This window comes from Ochotona princeps, chromosome 10, assembly GCF_030435755.1.
Source record: "Ochotona princeps isolate mOchPri1 chromosome 10, mOchPri1.hap1, whole genome shotgun sequence".
Taxonomy (NCBI): domain Eukaryota; kingdom Metazoa; phylum Chordata; class Mammalia; order Lagomorpha; family Ochotonidae; genus Ochotona; species Ochotona princeps.
This window is the reverse complement of record NC_080841.1, coordinates 49,793,495-49,807,607: the sequence shown is the minus strand read 5'-3', so window position 1 is coordinate 49,807,607 and position 14,113 is coordinate 49,793,495. Positions and strand designations below refer to the sequence as shown.

At 39.3% G+C, this 14,113-nt stretch overlaps 1 protein-coding gene across 1 annotated transcript in view; it reads right to left on the bottom strand.

Moving 5' to 3' along the window:
• The window catches only part of SDCCAG8 (SHH signaling and ciliogenesis regulator SDCCAG8), a 221,153-nt gene that overhangs the window by 170,148 nt on the left and 36,892 nt on the right, over nt 1-14,113 (bottom strand). The window contains exons 8-9 of the mRNA XM_058669413.1: nt 10,961-11,149; nt 4,142-4,280 (exon numbers count right to left, since the gene is read on the bottom strand). Of these exons, the coding sequence (XP_058525396.1) occupies nt 4,142-4,280; nt 10,961-11,149 (328 nt within the window). The remainder of the gene's footprint in view (nt 1-4,141; nt 4,281-10,960; nt 11,150-14,113) is intronic.

The following is a 14,113-nucleotide window of genomic DNA, read 5'->3' as shown; positions in this document are numbered from 1 at the left end:
TCTCTGTCTCTCTCCTATTCTCTGCCTTTAAAATAAATAGACATTTAGAAAAGGATGAAGGAAAATGAGATGGGGAAGGGGGTACAGCTATAAAACTACCTCTGTCTTCTACATGGTTCTACTGATGATAATTGGTAAAATGGACCCCGCTGTGATAGCCTAGTGGCTAAAATCCTCACCTTGCATGCACCAGGATCCCAATGTGGGCACTAGTTTGTGTTCCAGCTGTTCCACTTCCCATGCAGCTCCCTGCTTGTGGCCTGGGAAAGCAGCAGAGGATGGCCCAAAGCCTTGGGACCCTGCAGACCCTGCACCCACAAGGAAGACCTGGAGGAAGCTCCTGGCTCCTGGCTCCTGGCTTCAGATTGGCTTAGCTCCAGTCAATTTCAGAGTGGCTTAGCCTTAGCCAATTTTGGAGTGAACCATTGGATGGAGTCTCTCCTTCTCTCTATAAATCTGACTTCCCATTTGGGTTTGTTCCTTTGTGAAGTGTTTGCCCATTTCCCGTGCCCATTTCTTGAGTGGCTTGTTTGTTTTGACATTTTGGTTGTTTTGTAGCTCTTTGTATATTCTGGAGATCAGCCCTCTATCACCTATGTCGTGTGCGAAGATCTTCTCCCATTCTGTGGGTTGCCTTTTTACTTTGTTGATTGTTTCTCTAGCTGTACAGAAGCTTCTTAGTTTGATGAGGTCCCAATTGTTTATTTTGGTCTCGATTTCTACTGCATTTGGAGTCTTTTTTAGGAAGTGAGGGCCTACCCCTAAGTGTTGCAGTGTGTTTCCAACATTTTCTTCCAAAAGTTTGAAGGTTTCTGGATGTAGGTTTAGACCTGTTATCCATTTAGATCTGATCTTAGTATATGGTGAGAGATGTGGATCTTTTTGTTTCTGCAGGCTATTAACCAGTTGTCCCAACAGCATTTATTGAACAGACCTTCCCATTTGCCTGGATTGTCGTTTGTCTTTTTGTCAAAGATTATTTGGCTGTACCTGTTTGGGTTCCCTTCTGGTGTTTCTATTCTGCTCCATTGATCTTCCTCTCTACCTTTGTGCCAGTACCAGGCTGTTTTGATAACCACTGCCCTATAGTATGTCCAGAGGTCCGGAACTGTGATTCCCCCTGCTAACTTCCTGTTCTTCAGGATGGTTCTAGCTATCCATGGCAAATAAACATATGAAAAAATGCTCAAGTTCCCTGGCAATAAGGGAAATCCAAATTAAAACATCAATGAGGTACCACCTAACGCCAGTAAGACTGGCCCACATGAATAAAAGCACCAACAACACTTGTTGGCGAGGTTGCGGGGAAAAGGGAACCCTACTCCACTGCTGGTGGGGCTGCAGGCTGGTACAGCCTCTATGGAAATCAGTATGGAGAATATTCAAACAACTCAAATTCAACATACCGTATGATCCAGCAATAGCACTCCTAGGAATATATCCAGAACACTTGTTTTATGAGAAACCAACATGCACTCCTATGTTCATAGCAGCACAATCAGTAATTGCAAAAACATGGAAGCAACCAAAATGCCCATCAACAGAGGATTGAATAGGAAAGCTATGGTTCATCTACTCCATGGAATACTACTCAGCTATTAAAAAAAACAAAATGCAGTTCTTTGTGGCCAAATGGGCCAAACTGGAAACCATAATGCTAAGGGAAATGAGCCAATCCCAAAAGGTTAAATACCACATGTTTGCCTTAATTTAAGATGATATGATGTTATGTATAACATGTTATGTTTTGAATGTTATATGTTGTGTATAAACTAAAATTGAAATGTAAGTGAGGTGGTCACAGAAGGTGGTTAAGAACTTGCATTTATCTTTAACATATTGGTTACTCATTACTATGTCAATTAATTCCATAATGATGTAAATTTTTGCTGATGGTATGTTGGAGCTTTTAATTGACTGGGATGATACTCTGCTGGCTCTGTCTTCAGACCAGAGAGGGTATACCTAAGAAGCCGTTGAACTTGACGGGACAATAAGATGCTGGACTCTATGTTTGGTATACGCTTGCAATGGGGGAATCTCAACTGAACTTGAGCTGTGATTATGCAACAAGGTGGAGGAATCCACCATGGTGGGAGGGTTTGGGGAGGGGTGGGGAGAACCCAAGTACCTATGAAACTGTGTCACATAATACAATGTAATTAATGAAGTAAAAATAATAAACAATAATAATAATAAAAAAATCTGACTTCCCAAGAAAAAGAAAATGAGTCTGTAAACAAGCGAAGGAACCAAAGATGGGCGGAATGGTAATGGCTTCAGAGAGGCCGGACACAAGTAGGTGCCAAAACACATGCCCAGAAATGGTAAAGGTAGAGAAAATGCTGGCTGCTCTATTACAGCTGCATGAAATAGAATGCAAGCCAAGGGCCTTTTCTGGAGGCATTAAGAGTCATGGTATCACTAAGGGATGAGAAAATTCAGAATAAATGAAGAAACTATAAAAGTATTTCAGGGAATTTAGTCAGAACTGAACCTCAGTTCCAGAAGGTAGGAGGTAAATGTAACTAAATTAGTAATGAATGAAAATCAAATGGTCTAGGAAGAGCTAGAGATGAATGGATAGGGCAATAGCTAAGAAAAGAAATAATATAGAATTAATATTTCTTTCGGGCCCAGTGTGGTAGCCTAGTGGCTAAAGTCCTCTCCTGGTATGCACTGGGATCGCATATGGGTGCTGGTTCACGTCCTGGAGGCCCCACTCAGTTCCCTGCTTGTGGTCTGGGAAAGCAGTCGAGGACAGCCCAAAGCCTTGGGACCCTGCACCCGCGTGAGAGACCTGGAGGAGGCTCTGGGCTCATGGCTTAGGGTTAGCTTAGCGCCGACCATTGTGGCCACTTGGGGAGTGAATCAATGGACAGAAGATCTTCTCTGTCTCTCCTCCTCTCTGTATATCTGACTTTGCAATAATAATAATACAAAGAGACTTACAGATCAGCTCATTTTTTTGCTCATTCATTTTCCAAGTACTCACAATAGCCCAGGGCAGCTGAAACCTGGAGCTAGGAAGCCTGCCTGTGTCTCTAACGTGAGGAGCAGGGACTCTGGCATAGGAGCCACCTACTCTGTCTCCAAGGATCTGCATTAGCAGGAAGCTGGAATCAGGAGCAAAGTCAGGACCTGAACTCTGACATTCTGATATGGAATGCAGTTACCTGAACTGACAAAACCACCTTTAGTCCCAATATTTTATTGAAACACTGATGTTACTAAAGATTGAATATTCCTTAATTTAAATGCATAGTATCAGAAGAATTTCATATTTCAAGTTATTTAAATTTTTGGAATACTTGCATAGCAACCCTAACATTAAAATCTTCCCTAAAGCATAAGTTTTTTTGAGCATCACTTCAGATTGAAAAAGCTTCATATTTCTAAGGATTTGAGATCTCAGATTTTCAGATTAATGATGTTCAACATGGATAATGCTGATTTAGTACCTTTTACTAATGATGAAAATGTTCTCTATCTGCATTGTCCCCCAAGGTAAGCACCAGCTATATGTGGCTATGAAATAATGGAAATATATGTGGTGAGGGAAGGGACAATGTGCAGTAACATTAAAGTATGGTTCCTCAATAGGTTCCGCCTGTTAATCAAACAGAATAGAACGCAGAGCACTAACTATTGTCTGATCAGTAAATATTTTACCATGATTAAACATATTCAGTTTAGCTTACAATGAATCAGACTCAAAGATGCTATAAATATATGCATACATTATCACTTTTTGCTTATTTGTATGTTATCAAAATTTCCATGTAGAAAGGAAAAAACATTTACTTTTAGTTACAAATGAACCTATGTAAACTATAGAGACTCTGGGTGTTAAGATTATCACAGCATTGAAAATTACCAGCAAATTAAAAGGTTAAGCATACAAGCTCCTAAAATACTTTACTGTAATATACCATATTCTCACAACAGTGACATAGTAATAGTACTTGCAGAAGAAGACATCTCTAAGTAGCTAGTTGGTTTAATTTAGAAAAGTCAACACAAGCCGACTGGTATTACTGTATGCATTTGGAAAAGAGTTTAGTTATAGAAGGATAACCAAAGAAATGCACAGAAGAAAAGAGCCATTCTGAACTGCCTCTTTTCATGTTGTTAGACTTGCCTTGGTTTTTTCAAAATTGGCTTCTTCGGTCATTTGCACAGCTTGTTTCACCTGTTCGTACGCACTCGCTTCTCTTTGCTGCACATCTGCCAGGCTGTTCCTTACGGAAACTAATGCGGACATTAAGTCATCTCTTTCTCTGTCAGCACAAAAAGAACATTCAAAACAAGAAATGATCAAACAATTATGTACTCATACATGAGGAGAAAGAGTATTAGAAGAAGAGTCATGAGGAGCTGGCTCAAAACACAGTCAAGCACACTCCAGAGATAGATCCTATGCTGTTTACTTGGCAAGCAACAAGCAGAGTGGCCAGAGAGGCTGAGAACATTCCTGGTAGGACTGCATCTGCTGGGGACAAGCAGCTATTGACGAGAGAGCTGGCACAGTAGGGAAGACAGAGTACAAAGGCCAGAAAACAGCAAATTAACTTAAAAGCAAGGATGGGGGGAGGGAAGCAGAAGAGGAAAAGTGCAAAAAAGTACTACCTAAGTGCCAGTGTTTTAAGAAAGAACTAAGAGCCTATGTTGCTGGTTCTCCTCCATTTAGTTGAATGACAAATAGGTATCCTTTACTTTTTATTTTCCTCTACATTTTTTTTGTGCTTTTCTCTTTCAATTCTTTCACTTACTCATAGAACACATTCTTCTCTTTCAATAAGCAGGCCAGTGAGTCCATCAAATCCCTTGGTTACATTTACAATTTAACAAAATCTCATCCCGCTGAGCTTGAACATTGCCAAGTCCTTCCCCCACTTTAGCCACTCTCATAAGCATCCTAAGCTATTCTGTTTATTGGGGGGTAGAAGTGAACTGAATGCCAGCATGCTCTGGCATGTAAAATAGCAAAGATCCATTCTGGTGGGTTAAATAAATCCCACACAAAATATTCCAGGATGGTTGTAATAAAAATGTCCTGCAGGCCAAACAGAAAATGAGGTAAAAAAAACTTTATATACACAAAGCAGAAAAATGTGTGTTGGATCATTACATTGTTTTCTTTTGTCCATGCTTTGTTAAAGAGCTTGTCTTAAATTGTGCTTTCAAAATCATCTGAAATAAATCCTTGCAGTTTCCTTTTCATTGCCAACTTCTAAACTATCAGAAAAGAGCCAAATGTGATTTAAAAAAAATTAGCAAACTTTAAAGAGCCACAGTTTAGAAGATTATTTGAATTTGAATTGCTTTTAGAACTAACCAAATTAATTCCATTAAACATGTGGTAAAGGAAAAATAATCTCAACTATTTGTGGTATTTGGAAGGTAGCCATATTGTAAGAATACGTAATACTGAACAATGTTACAATTATTAGCAGTTTCATAACAGCTCTTTTTGCTTAAAGAAAGGGTACAAACATCATGAAATTTATGGGATCACAGTGATCCTTACTTTAGAATTCCCTGATTTGTTTCAAAAAAATTTTTAAATGCTACAGGATATGACAATAGAGATAAACTGTTTTGATGAAATGAAGTACAATGATCATGTGAAAAAGTGTAAGAATCAAAGTAATGTTAAGTTATTCTAGTTAAGTAGAATGCTTATTATTAGGCAATAACTAATTTGAATTATTTATATTTCCAATGAAGCACTATGATATAAAAGGCAGATGGCTTCATCAGGGACATGTGATCTTGGGAGGACCTAAACAAACTTCACTCTTTAGGAACAGCAAGTCAGTATAGGTATCTTCCATTTGCCTCTCAAATTTCTAACACTCACTGAAAACCAAAAGTTACCACTTCATTTTATTCTACTCAATTACGTTCCTGATAGCATGCCATCATAAATGCTAACATTCCAAATAAAAATAAACACACTGTAACAAATACCACAGCAAGTCAAACTCTAACTATTTTTGGTTCTTATCAGAGACTAATATTCAACATGCTTAGTTTCTTTACATAATATTCTCTTGCCAAGAGCACAGCTTGTCAACCAGTTAAGTACTCAGTGACATAAAAACAAAAGAACAATTGAATAAACTAAAGAATCTGCTCTTAATGGGTATTAAAAGAGGGGAAGTAAAGTTTATTCCCATTTCTAACATTTTCTGATCTAAACTGAAAAAACCATCTGAAATTTTAAACTTAGAAATTAAAGAATTTAGTTGTTCTGGTTCAAAAAGAATCAATAACTTCAGGATACTGAACCATAGAAAATTATCAAAGATAAAGCACCAAATGTCTGTTAAGCTCACCATGAGACCACAAACTGACTATAACAAAAATCTGTGTAACTAAGCCCAGTGTGGTAGCCTAGCAGCTAAGGTTCTTGCCTTGTATGTGCGGGGATCCCATATAGGCACCAGTTCTAATCCCGACAGCCCTGCTTCCCATCCAGGTTCCTGTTTGCGGCCTGAGAAAGTAGTAGAGGACAGTCCAAAGGCTTGGGACCCTGCAGCCACGTGAGAGACCAGGAAGAAATTCCTGGCTTCGGCTCCTGGCTTTGGATTTGCTCAGCTCTGGCTGTTGCATTCATTTGGGGAGTGAACTGACAGATGGAAGATATTTTTCTCTGTCTCTCTTCCTCTCTGTATATCAACTGCCTTTCCAATAAAAATAAATAGATCTTAAAAAAATTGTGTAACCATTGGATTGACACATTGTAATTTTCTGTAGGATAAACACACTACATATTTCAAGATGGTCTCTCAATCCATTTCAGTAGCTTGGAGGCAGTCATTTTTACAATTTAGGATGATCCACTTGGTTATGGTTATGGTTTTTACTCTGCCACACCATACCCCAAATACCAAGCAATATAAAGTGGGAGGAAAAGAAAGCAGGGCCTCTAGGTTCAGCAAATTGCAGTCCTACTCTAGAATCATGAGTTTGTAAGGTCAGCCTAGAACCAAACCAGAGATGGAATAAACAATGGAACTAACTCAATGCAGATGACATGGACATGAAAAGGTGAGGGAGCAGCTTCACAAATCACCATGTTTCAATTCAAAAGCTCAGAAAGTGCTTAAAAATCATATGGGAGCCAGTTCAAATCCCAGCTACTCCACTTCTGATAGAGCTCCTTGCTAATGTGCCCAGGAAAACAGTTGGAGATGACCCAAGGCCTTGGGCCCCTGCACCACATGGGAGACCTGGATGGAGTTTCTGGCTCTGGGGTTCAGCCTGGCCCACCCTGGCCATTTGTAGCCATCTGCAGAGTAAACCAATAGATGAAAGATCTTTCTCTGTAACTTGGTCTTCCAAATATTAAAAAAATAGTATAGAAATGTTTTGATAAATGTGATTAAGGAATGGATTGAAGCAAACACAGCATTAATCCTGTAAATTTCTGATAACAGTACACTTGATGTAACCAACATGAGTTCTGGGATGAAAAAGTAAGCACTTGCAAATACAGATGAGCATCTACTAAAAAAGGAAATTAGTGTAATAGAGCAGCAAGTACTGAGAGTTCCTTTATGGTCATAACCACCTTTTTAAGTAAAAGGAAGAATTTGTCTAATAAACAACTATGTGCATGAGTTTTATCTTGAAATATAGAGCACCTATGAAATGTCTCATAACTATTCATCCATGATATTATCAATGTTATGCATATTTAAGTAGTACTAATAAGTATCATTACTACCATTTTTAAGAAGAAAGTCTAAAAGGCTGACTACAATATTTCTTTGTTGCCTATTTCTGGGAAGTTCCTGCTTTAGTGTTCAAAGCCAACTATGCAGAACACTGCCAAGGATCCATTCCAAAATCCCAAGCTCAGCTAGAGCCCCTGGACAGCACTGCGGTGATTTGGACAGTTCTCCAAGGCATTAGGAGCTAAAGAAGGGAATTTAACTTAAGGCAGCTCCATCCTGATCATCATTTGAAGGTTCTTTGATCATTAAGCAAGAAAAATGGGTTACTGCTAGTCTTACATACATTATGGTACATAGAGGCCTGAGTCAGAGGCAGATATTTAGAAAAACCATTAACACTTCCCCAAAACTTCCTGAGATCCCAAGCTGTGACTGATCCTTTCCTTGCCAACCATACAAGTCACTCTTGTGAAATAGGACATGATAAAGAATGTAATAAGGGGACCCGGTGTGGTGGCCTAGCAGCTAAACTTCTCGCCTTGAATGTGCCAAGATCCCATATGGGTGCCAGTTCTAATCCCAGCCCCGCTTCCCATCCAGCTCCCTGCTTGTGGCCTGGGAAAGCAGTCCAGGACGGCCCAAAGCCTTGGGACCCTGCACCGGAGTGGGAGACCTGGAAGAAGTTCGTGGCTACTGGCTTCGGGTTAGCGCAGCACCGGCCGTTGTGTTCACTTGGGGAGTGAAACATCGGATGGAAGATCTTCCTCTCTCTCTCTCCTCCTCTCTGTATATCCGGCTTTCCAATAATAATAAAATCTTTAAAAAAATAAGTTATTATTTCATATTCATAGCTGATTTTTAACATTGAACTTTAAACAAAAAATGAGCAATCAGGATTTTCTTGGCCTCTTCTGGAAATATTGTGAAATCAACTTTAAGATCCCTTATTACATTTTTTTTAAGATTTATTAATTTTTATTGCAAAGTCAGATATACAGAGAGGAGCAGAGACAGTCGAGACAGAGAAGAAGATCTTCCGTCTGATTATTCACTCCCCAAGTGAGCCGCAACGGGCCGGTACGCGCCAATCTGATGCCGGGACCAGGAACCTCTTCCGGGTCTCCCCCACGCGGGTGCAGGGTCCCAAGCTTTGGGCTGTCCTTGACTGCTTTCCCAGGCCACAGGCAGGGAGCTGGATGGGAAGTGGAGCTGCCGGGATTAGAACCGGCGCCCATATGGGATCTCAGGGCTTTCAAGGCGAGGACTTTAGCCGCTAGGCCACGCCACCGGGCCCGAAATAATAACTTATTAAAACAGGCAGGCTTCTAACTATATTTGGAACTAGAAATGCAATCCTAAAAAGTGTTGGGAACTTTTCAAAGTCAGCATAGCATTCAACATTCAACATTCTACACTGATACGTTACAAAAACATTAATGACAGCTTAAGCAAAGGGAATCATGTAGACAAAATCTTCCACTTACAATAAACGCAACAACCTTTCACTGTGTTGTTACTAGAGCAGAACATGAGACTGACACACTGACACAGCCGAAAACTGAACTAAGTAGATTTAACATTTATTTTAAAAGGGTAAGATATAAAATTTAAGATAAAGGAATATAAAACTGAGCAAAAATTGAATGTGTAAATGACTGTCAGACTTATAACTGAAGTAAACATTATGACTTCCTTTTCAAACAATTCTTTCATGATGTAGAAAGATAAAATGAAAAACAATACAATGGGGGGATTTTTAAAATTTTATTGGCTGGTTTTGCTGGGCTACCTAGCTTTAAATTTTGCCTTTCTATATAAATCTGAATGCATATGCGTGTATACAGACTTTTCCATTTATAAATTCATTTATCCATTATTATTCCCTTTTCAAAATGATCAATATGGTTAAATACCTATTTGCTATACACTTCAATTTTTTTTTTAATTGGAAAGGTAGATTTACAGAGAGAAGGAGATATAGAGAAAAAGATATTCCCCTGTTGGTTCACTCCCCAAGTGGCCTCAATGGATGGAGCTGAGCCGATCCAAAGCTAGAAGCCAGGAGCTTCTGTGACTCGCACATAGATACTGGGTTCCAAGACTTTAGACCATCCTCTATTGCTTTCCCATGCCACAGGCATGGGGCTGGATGGGAAGTGGAGCAGCAGGGACACAAACCGGCACCAATATGGAATGCTGGCACATGCAAGGCCAGGTTTTATTCATGAAGCTATTGTGCAGGGCCCTACACACTTTCAATTTTAGTGCATTCTTCCATCTTTCCAGTGAATGTCACTATTCAATATTTGATGCTTATTCTGTCAAATCTTTTTCTATCAATATTGTAATCCTATGGAAGTTATGTAATACATGGACTTCAGAAAATGCAGTTTTATATAAACTGAGTATGTCTTTAGCTATCTGAAACACTGTCTCCTTTCATTAATATATTTTGGAACACTCTCCACTACTAGACATAGATTCCATTTCATTCTTTTTGTAGACTGTTTATGAAATTTCACCATTTATTTAAAGCACAATTTAATCTTATACCATACAAAGAATAGTGCAAAAATTATTCCTTTTAAAGACCCCAAGGTGCATAAATAAGACATTTGTTTTTTCTTTAGGGTAATTTTAAAATGGAAAATGCACAATTTAAATAGCAAGTGATATTACCATATTACCTTCCAAAGCAGTTGTGTTCATTTGTAGTTCCAGCAGCAAGGAATGCAATTACTCACTCACTCACTACCTCAACAACTCTAGTGATAAGTTGTCTTTAGATTTTGTTGCTCTGATATTTTTCAGACTGTTTTACTTCTTTTATTGTTCACCAATTCCTATTTTTCATCCACTTGGTTGTTTTTATTTGTTTCAACAGAAAATCTTTATATTTCCTCTTAGTCTCATTACATCTGACAAAGACATTTTCTCTTTGAATTAAATTTGTACTGTTTTATCGCATTAAATTTTAAGAATAATGCTGGATTTGTAATTTTAGAAACATCAAACTAGACATAAATATAAAAATTATCTAGTGCAACTCTCTCACTCAAGACAAACTGAAACCAAGAGATAAGGTTCTCTGTCCAAGGTACCATGGTCATCAGAATTGGCAGGGACTATCAATTCTGTTCCCAAGAAAGCTACAATGAGAGAACCTTTTAAAATTCATTTTATTTGAAGCTTAACATTAATCATGTGATGTAGCATGGGAATAAAAGACAGAATTCTCCATGTTGCCCCAGACTCTGTGACGGCTGCATACTTACTTGGTCAGTCTCTCGATGGTCTGCAGGTGCACATTGTGATGGGTTTGGGAAAGAACAGCTTCATGCTGAGCACATTTCAAACAAAGACCACCAACACGATCAGAAACATTCACAGCAAGAAGAGACTCTTTCTGTTTTAGTTGCTCTTTAAGATCCTCACAATTTTTCTGATATTCAGCTAAGCCTTTCCTAAAAAGAAGGGAAAAGACTGGTAAAAACAAACTTTCAAACTTTCATTTCTAGATATTTTTCTTTTGAGGTGCTGTAAGAACAAATTCTTAACCATAATCACGAAATGTAGAAGTGATTATTGTAACTGGCATATTAATATAACGAAACCTGATTATATTAAATAAATAGCTGTGGCTCCTGCAAGATTTTATAAAAATTAGAATCTGCCAGCCCGGCAGCATGGCCTAGCAGCTAAACTCCTTGCCTTAAACACGCCCCAGGAATCCCATATGGGCACCGGTTCTAATCCCAGCAGCTCCACTTCCCATCCAGCTCCCTGCTTGTGGCCTGGGAAAGCAGGAGAGGACGGCCCAAAGCCTTGGGACCCTGCACCTGCATGGGAAACCCGGAAGAGGTTCCTGGTCCTGGCATCGGATTGGCGCGCACCGGCCCGTTGCGGCTCACTTGGGGAGTTAAACATCGGATGGAAGATCTTCCCCTCTGTCTCTCCTCTTCTATGTATATCTGACTTTGTAATAAAAAATAAATAAATCTTTAAAAAAAAATTAAAATCTGTCTCTAAGACTGACTCTTTCAAAGGATCCTATCTATGTTGACACTGCATCACCTCCCCGACCAACACACACTCCAAATACAAACCCTAAACCATTTTATTTATTTATTTATTTATCTTTATTTCAAAGTCAGATACACAGAGAGGAACAGAGACAGAGAGGAAGATCTTCCATCTGATTATTCACTCCCCAAGTGACTGCAGTGGCTGGTACTACACTGTTCCAAAACCAGGAGCCAGAAACTTCCTCTAGGTCTCCCACGCGGGTGCAGGGTCCCAAAGCTTTGGGCCGTCCTCGACTGCTTTCCCAGGCCATAAGTTGGGAGCTGGATGGGAAGTGGAGCTGCTGGGATTAGAACTGGCACCCATATGGGATGCCAGCACATACAAGGTGAAGACTTCAGTTGCTAGGCTACCACGCGGGTCCCTGTCTTTGTTTTTAGTTTGTGGGCTTGCCCCTCCAAACTGACTACTTAAGGATTAAGTGATCAACACATGGGCTGCGTTGTCTTCCCCCACCCTATGAACTCTTATGTAAAAATTAACTCAGGTAACTGAACTACGATGTCTAAATGGTCCTATCCTAGCATATATTTTTATGAACAAAATCATTTTCTTTCTCAAAGAAGAGACGGCTGCCCTTAAGTTCTTGGACTAATGAATGCAAGCACTTACTTTCCCACCAGCTCAGCATTCTCCCTGTTGTCAGAGTGTCTATTTTGGGGGCCTGTAGCTCTCTTAACTTGCTCACTGTCACGTCGATGTCAACAAATCAATCTCTGACTGCCATATTCTTGGGATTTTAAGTAGGCTCAAAAAGTTCAAACAAACTGCAAAAGATTCATAAGCCTATAAGTGTTAAAAATCTAATGGTAGTTCGAAATTGAAAATAAAAGAACAAAGTCTCATTTTCATGAAAAACAAACCTTTGAAAACACACTGGTAAGTCTAAGGAATTTGTCAGGTTCAAATCTAAAAAAATTAAACAGAAACTAAAAATGGCAAAAAGGGAAAATTAAAAATAAATAGCTACTTTGTAGTCAAGAGTTTGAGACTACTTTCTTTAACAAAAGTCCTCTTTTTAAAATATTAATTAATTAATTAATTAGTATTTGAAGGTCAGAATTAGAGGAGAGACAGAGAGTGAGACAGAGAGAAAGAGAGAGCCTTCCACTCCTGCAGGGGCTGAGCCAAGCTACAGCCAGGAGCCGGGAGGTTTTCCTTAGCAGGAAGGGACAGATGATGGCTTAGGAGTTTGGGTCCCTGACACCTATGTGGGAGACCCAGAGTAACCTTCATCTTGGCACTGGGAGGCAAACCAGAGGATGGAATATCTTCCTGTCTCTTTCCATTCGGCAGTCATTCAAACAAAATTAAATAACCTTTAACTGGAAAATGATAAATTCATTTCTGTTGTCCTTTTCTAATCATTATGTATAAATCTTCAGTGTTTAATAACTTACAGGTTTTGTTAGGGTTTATAGGACAGAATTTACGAAAACTACACTCACACATGCTCCAATTCGTCATGTCTACAACTACATGAATTACTGTTGTCATAATTTGAAAAGTAGGTAAGTATGTGCAGAGCAAAATTTACTTGCAATTTGAAAGTGAAAGTATTTTTATTTTCAGTGTTTCATTTTAAAAGCATAATTTTCACAACAGCAACTAATGATTCTTATTTCTATGAGAAAATACAATATTTTAGGAAAGAAATTTGTAAAAAAAATAGCTTATAGAAATGGGATTTGGAAAAGGAATCTGATTTTGAAGCAACTTTAGCCTCTAATAGTCTGAGAAAATGTTTTCTGTCACATATGCAATTTCATCAAGTCGTTCTGGGAGTGTATTTAGTGACACTGCTTAACATGCCCGTGTCCTGCATCACAGTGCCCGGGCTTGGTTTCCAGCACTGGTTCCTGACCCCAGCTTCATGTTGACCCTGGGGGACAGTGGCGGATCACAGTTTGGCTCATGCCACTAAATGGGAGAGACCTGGGTTGAGTTCCTGGCTCCTGGCTCCTGGCTTTAACCTGGCCATCCCCAGCTATTTGATTATCTGGAGAATAAACCAGGAGATGTGAGATTTCTGGCTATTTCTCTGGCTGTCAATCTTATTCTCCCTCAAATAAAGAAAATTTTGTGAAATATTTCCAACTCAAATGTAACTGACATTTCAGTGAACACTTTATAGATGTTCAGAACATTACGCTTTTTTTTTTAAAGATTTTATTATTATTGGAAAGCCGGATATACAGAGAGGAGGAGAGACAGAGAGGAAGATCTTCCATCCGATGTTTCACTCCCTAAGTGAACCGCAACGGGCCGGTGCACGCTGATCCAAAGCCAGGAACCAGGAACCTCTTCCAGGTCTCCCACGCGGGTGCAGGGTCCCAAAGCTTTGG